We start from the raw sequence: 6000 nt of genomic DNA, 5'->3' as shown, positions 1-6000 counted from the left end.
TCCAGGCAAGGTTTCCTTTACTTGTGCTAATGTTTCTTATTCCTCTCCATCTGACTGGATATCTGTGTTTACACACTACCCTCCATTTTCACTTTTTCATCTGCATAAATAAAAATTAAAGTGTTTCTCACTTCTTCTCTCTCACATAAACACACATACACACACAGAGTAAAGAGAGACTCTTGCAAACAGAGCCGTCAGCAGTACGACCACATTTTCTCTTTAATGTTCTTTAGAAACAGCTTCAGCAGTCTGGTGGTGTTTGATAACAGACAAAAAGTTTGAGTCACAGCGAAGAAGAGAGAGAGAGAGAGAGAGAGAGAGAGAGAGAGAGAGAGAAAACGAGCATGGGATGAGGACCAGGCTGTGGGGGAGGAAAAGGGGTGACAGCACGGTGCACTCTATGCCTGAAATTATAACAATGAATGAATAGAAAAGAGAAGAATGCATGATTACAAAAAAAACTCCCCCTCGCCTTGAGGAGGAAAGACAGTCTTTTTTTTTCTTAGAACATGACGAGTGCTGTTCTCAAATAAATCAATGCTCACAATGACAGTCAGTTCATAGTAATCTCAGTTCACTTTAGTATAAATTTCTATGAGTAGTCTTTGAGTAGGGGGAACAGAGGGTGGGCTGGGGCAAGTGCCGTAAGTCTTCCAGTCCAGAGGGGGTGCTGACAGTTTTCTCACTGGCCGTAGGAACTTGGTCAGAATTATGGCTAACGGATGTGAGGGACAGGCGCGTGGCCCCTCCTTTGTTCTGAAGGCTCACCCTGTAGCTTCATTATGAACGTTATTGTATAGATTGTATAGAGTGTTGGGCTTCAGGTTGGCGGTTTGCAGTCGAGAGGTTTTTCTCTCTGTGCTCTCCTGTAGGTTCCCTTGACTGTGGCATGCAACTTGTGCTGTAGACGGATTTCCTGGTGAGCAATGATATGAAGAAGCCCCATGTATCACAATGGATGGCACACTTGAGTGACCTGCCATGGGCGGAGCTATATTTGATCTCATCATTTCTTTTACTACCATCGGCCCAGTGGTTCTTCTAATATGCAGCGCCTTCCAGAGCGCACAAATCCACAGCTAAGCAAACAAGACACACTTAGACAGTCCCTGGCGCAGAGTACCTCTCCACCTCAAAGACTGAGCCCCACTAGCAGCTTAAGGTCAACAGACTTCAGTGTGCTTTATAAAAAAAAGTAGGTATTCCACATAAATGTGATGAAACATAAGGAGATAAGCGCTAAACCCGCCTACGCATAAGCTTCAGTATAGCCACATCTCTGTCTAAAGCAAGAGAGGGACTGAGTTAAGTATCCTCCCTTTAATGCTGACAGGCTAATTCTTTAGCACAAGTGTACCTGAAAGCGCCCGTGTTAATATTTGGTTGCTGTGTCTCGCCCACGCACTTCGCCCTGCTGAGAACAGTGTGCATCAACGTGTCCGTGGGCCGAAGGCCCAGTGCTTGTGATGGGGAGAAGATAATGGCCGTGGTCCAGAGCACGGTGGGTAACTAATGAGCCTTCAGTGCTGTGTAGGTTGGAATGTGTGCAAAAACATACATTGCTCGTCCTCCATCGCTTGTTACCGAATATATGCCGTATACGTTTGTGACCTCGGATCGAAATTGTGTTTGTACAGAACATCAGAGAACACAGGGATAGAGTATACAAGGCTTTAACCAGCTCTCGGGGAAGCCAGAGCCAGATATGTGAATTTCACTCCATCAGGTACTGAAATCCAGGCCTTAAAAAAAAAAAAATCAGGCTCGTGATTTAGAGTTATATCTGCCTCCTGTTGCAACAGAGGCTTACCACATAAACACGTTTGATAACCGCACACACTTTAGAACGCACACATACAACCATACAAACCCACACACACACATATTAGTGTAGGAGCCAGAGTAGATTGAGGACTGAGTTAGTAGTCGAGTGTAACCACAAAGAAAGGGCCATGTTGGCTCAGCGCTGTATAAAGGCTATGAGGGGAACCAGCAGGATGACAGGAAGGAGCAAAGAATGCACCACTGACGTTGCTGTGTTGGTGGCTCTCTGAACCCCACTAGGAGTCCCTACCGAGGTCCTTGGGATGCACTTGTTCTTTCGTCTTGGTTGGGATCCTCCAGGATTTGAAGGATCATATTTGCCATCCCCCTCTTTACTGCCCAAGTCTTTAAGGCTGTACACCTCATTCTGGCTTTTGCCCTTCCGTCCACGGTGCCTTGTGCAGTTCCTGTTGCGCCCTGCCTTTGGCGGCGCAGGCAGTGGGGATGATGAAGGAGGGAAGTGTTGGTCCTGGTGAGGCAGATGAGGGTGGTGATGGTGGGAGCGGGATCTGTGATGATGATCCTTCTTCAGAGACACCCCTACATCCCCCTGGCTGGACTTGCTCTGGTGCAGTGACTCTGAACCGGTGCAGGCAGGCAACTCCTCCTTTTTCACCCGCTTCAGGTCTTTCCCTGCAAGCTCCGGTGGAGCCATGCACACCACAGAGGAGGTGGAGCCTCGGAAGCGCCGCAACCAATCCCAGAGTGGCACAGCTTTGCAGTCGCATTCCCAAGGGTTGTCGTTGAGTCGTAGGTACTCCAGGGCTGGCAGCATTGCCAGGCTCTCAGCGGCCAGCTCTGGGAGGGAGTTGTTGAACAGGTAGAGTGTGGTCAGGCGTCGCAGGTCATGGAAGGCCAGCTGATGGATCCACTGGAGCCGATTCTGGTGGAGTAGCAAGCGGTCCAGGGCACCGAGGCCACGGAAGGTGTTCTGGTGGAGGCTCCACAGCCTGTTGCCATGCAGGAAGAGGTGGCTGAGATTCAGGAGGTCCACGAACATGTCGTCCTCCAGAAATTCCAGCTGGTTGTCCTGCAGAGACACAGTTAAAGAGTTCAGCAATCAAAATCCAAAATTTGCCTTCAATAGCCTTCATTTCAGCTCAGAACTGCTGAGTTCATTAAGAGCCAGGAGTCCATTCATTTTACTCCCAGTCAATAGTTCATGCACACTGCAGAGAGAGGGATTCAGTATCTGATAGGTCTCCTTAGAAGGGAATTTTTGACTTCCTCATTTAGCGCTGCCACCCTGGGCTTCCTCTCAGTGCAACATGAATCCATGTATCTACTGTATTGGCCATTCGATCAACTCACCTCATCATATAAGTGCGCTTTGTAGTTCTACTATAATTACAGACTGCAGGCCTTTCTTATCCTGTTTAACAGTGGTCAAGACCTCCACAGGACTACCACAGAGCCGAGAATTAATAGGGTCATTCTCAGCACTGTGGTGACACCAATGTGGTGGTGTGTGTTGTGCCGGTCCGAGTGGATCAGACACAGCAGTGCTGCTGGAGTTTTTAAACACTGTGTCCACTCACTGTCCACTCTATTAGACACTCCTACCTTGTCGGTCCAGATCTTCCAGTGCTTCATCAGTGGTCAGTTTCTGTCCACAGGTCTTTGCTGATGGGATATTTTTGGTAGGTGGACTATTGTTAAAATGTTTAAAAAGCTCCAGAAACACTGTTGAGTGATTCATTCACACAAATACACAGTAACTCACCACCACCACATCAGTGTTACTGCAGTGCTGAGAATGAACCACCACCCAGACAGTACCTGCTCTGTGAGGGTCCATGGGGGTCCTGACCACTGAAGAACAGGGTAACAGAGTATGAGAGAAACAGATGGACTACAGTCTGTAACTGTAGAACTACAGAGTGCAGCTATACAGTAAGTGGAGCTGATGAAACATAATGAGCATAGAAACATATTTCATATAACACAGAGCGTGAGTGTGGGGTGTCAGTGCTACATGATTTTTCTTCCTATTGAAATTTTCATCAGAACCGGCCGTCAACTTGGTCTTTCCTTCATTGTAACAAGGATGAATTTGTGCTGCCAAGAACGTACAAGATATTGAACATTCTGAACAGCTCCTGTCATGGTTTAGTTGGCAAGTTGGATGTATCCTCAGCAACAGCAGGGACTGGGAGCACTGCCAGTCTGATAAATTGATGTCTATACAAGACTTTACAAATGTTTGCAGGCTTGTTTTTGAGCCAAGACAAGTGTGCCAAGCTAAGCATTCTACAGATTCACATTCAACTTAATACAGCTAAAGGCAATATGAAGGAAATCTGGCATATTGGAGATGTCAATCACTATTACAGGGCTCATTCACCGGGGAGGGGCAGGGTAAGGTCTGAAGAAGGCCTCTCTTTATCACTGTAAATTAAACAAGCTAGTTCGCTGCTTTTTTAAACTAATAGTTTGGCAACAAATCAAATTCACATGACTTTCTACCTCAATCAATCTTACAGTCAATCGGCCAAGTCATGTTTTGCCTAGTTTGGGTTTGGAGCTGCCAGGCTAACGGTGAGAAACACAGATGTTAAACTGTCTCCACAAATACATGCCAGAATATTCATATATGTGCGTATTTGTTGTACTATTATGGATGGACCTTCTTTACACATTTAAGCTTCATTATCATCTACATAACGTCCCAGTTTCCATTACAATTCCACCTTCACAGTAGGAGGACATCACTGCACAGGTACATCGGTGTAGCACAGTAATAGCCAAGGCTTGCTCACTGTGAACATATGAAATTGTGTTGTGTCCCATTTTACAAAAACAGGTAGTCTGGTATTTTACCACCGGTTATGCAGACACATACAAAATGTTTATTGCAAAGAAGGCCTACAGTGGGTCAGTCGAAGATCGACACCTACACTCCTTTTGCAAAGTTTACGAAGCATCATGTGAATTTATACGCAAATTTGACCTAAAATGAGGATCTTCATGTAGGACACAATGATGAAGAGAATCCAATAAAGCAAACAACACAAACAGTTTTCTGATTAATTTTTCACTCATTTATTGAACAAAGGGATCTACTTTTATGTTTTTGGTCAGCAAAAATATGTGAAGCTCCAGAATCATCAGTTTGGTATAGGTGATAATTAGGGTCAAGTGGCTCAGTCTATTGGAAGACAATCAGTGTGTGACTGACCCGCCCTATTAAGAAACATGTTCACCATCAAAGTTTGGTCTTTACCACACACAGTTGCTATGATGAGAAGAGGTTTTCTGAGGACCTCAGAAAAACAGCTGGCAAAGCTCATTGGACTGGAACAGACACCAAACCAATTTCTGAAGAGTTTTGACCAGTCACATGGAGAACATTTAGTACCACTGTTACCACCCCAGGAGAGGTCCTCAAACTAAACTGACCCCAGGAGTAAGGCGTGTAATATTCTGAGAGACCTCAAAAACTTTAGGGTACCATCTAAGGATCTGCAGACCTCTCTGACACAGGCTAATGTCACTGTTCAATAGTCCATCATCAGGTAAAAGCTGAAAATGAAGAGTATGTATCGGTTAAAAATGAATAATTAAAGAAATTACGTATCGGTTAGCAAAGAGAAAAGCCACCACTGTCCAGTAAGAATACAGCTGCCTGTGAGTCTAAAGACCAACTGGATGACCACTAAAGTCATGTTATATGGACAACATTTTTTTAAAGATTTTTTGGAAAAATCTTTATGGCTTCATTGAGAAATGTTGTGTAATGTTAAGTGGTTTAGGGTTTTGCTGCTATTGGACCAGGACAGCTTGTTAGCATTTGATGAAGCTATGAATTCTAGATTGTCTCAAAAAACCTTCCTAAGTCTAAATGTGTTCTTTAAGAACCCGTCAGACTCATGACATGTTCTTAAAGTGCAGAACGGTTCTCACCTTTGTGCTCTTGAGTGTTTGTAGATTCTGTTCTTACCTAAGAACAAACTCCAGATAAGAGAACTCTGGTGAGTCAGAAACTTCGTCAGAAATAAGCAGTGCTGGACAGTACCTGAGTACCTGAGTACCTGAGTACCTGAGTATCTGAGTAACTGAGTAACTGAGTAAATGTAATTAGTTTCTGTACTTTAGTATTTTTGGTGTATCTGTACTGAAGTTTCTCTGTTCTGGGCGACTTTTTCCTTTCACTCCACTACATTTCAGAGTCTA

General features: G+C 44.8%; 1 protein-coding gene across 1 annotated transcript in view; it reads right to left on the bottom strand.

Annotated features, from left to right (window-relative positions):
- Positions 1-204: 204 nt before the first annotated feature.
- LOC108411574 (reticulon-4 receptor-like 1) overlaps positions 205-6000 on the bottom strand; it is a 216122-nt gene continuing 210326 nt past the window's right edge. Inside the window, exon 3 of the mRNA XM_037547482.1 lies at positions 205-2857. Coding sequence (XP_037403379.1) covers positions 1964-2857 — 894 coding nt within the window. The 3' untranslated portion in view covers positions 205-1963. The remainder of the gene's footprint in view (positions 2858-6000) is intronic.

The sequence above is a fragment of the Pygocentrus nattereri genome, chromosome 18, assembly GCF_015220715.1.
Source record: "Pygocentrus nattereri isolate fPygNat1 chromosome 18, fPygNat1.pri, whole genome shotgun sequence".
NCBI lineage: Eukaryota > Metazoa > Chordata > Actinopteri > Characiformes > Serrasalmidae > Pygocentrus > Pygocentrus nattereri.
This window is presented reverse-complemented; position numbering and strand designations above follow the sequence as displayed.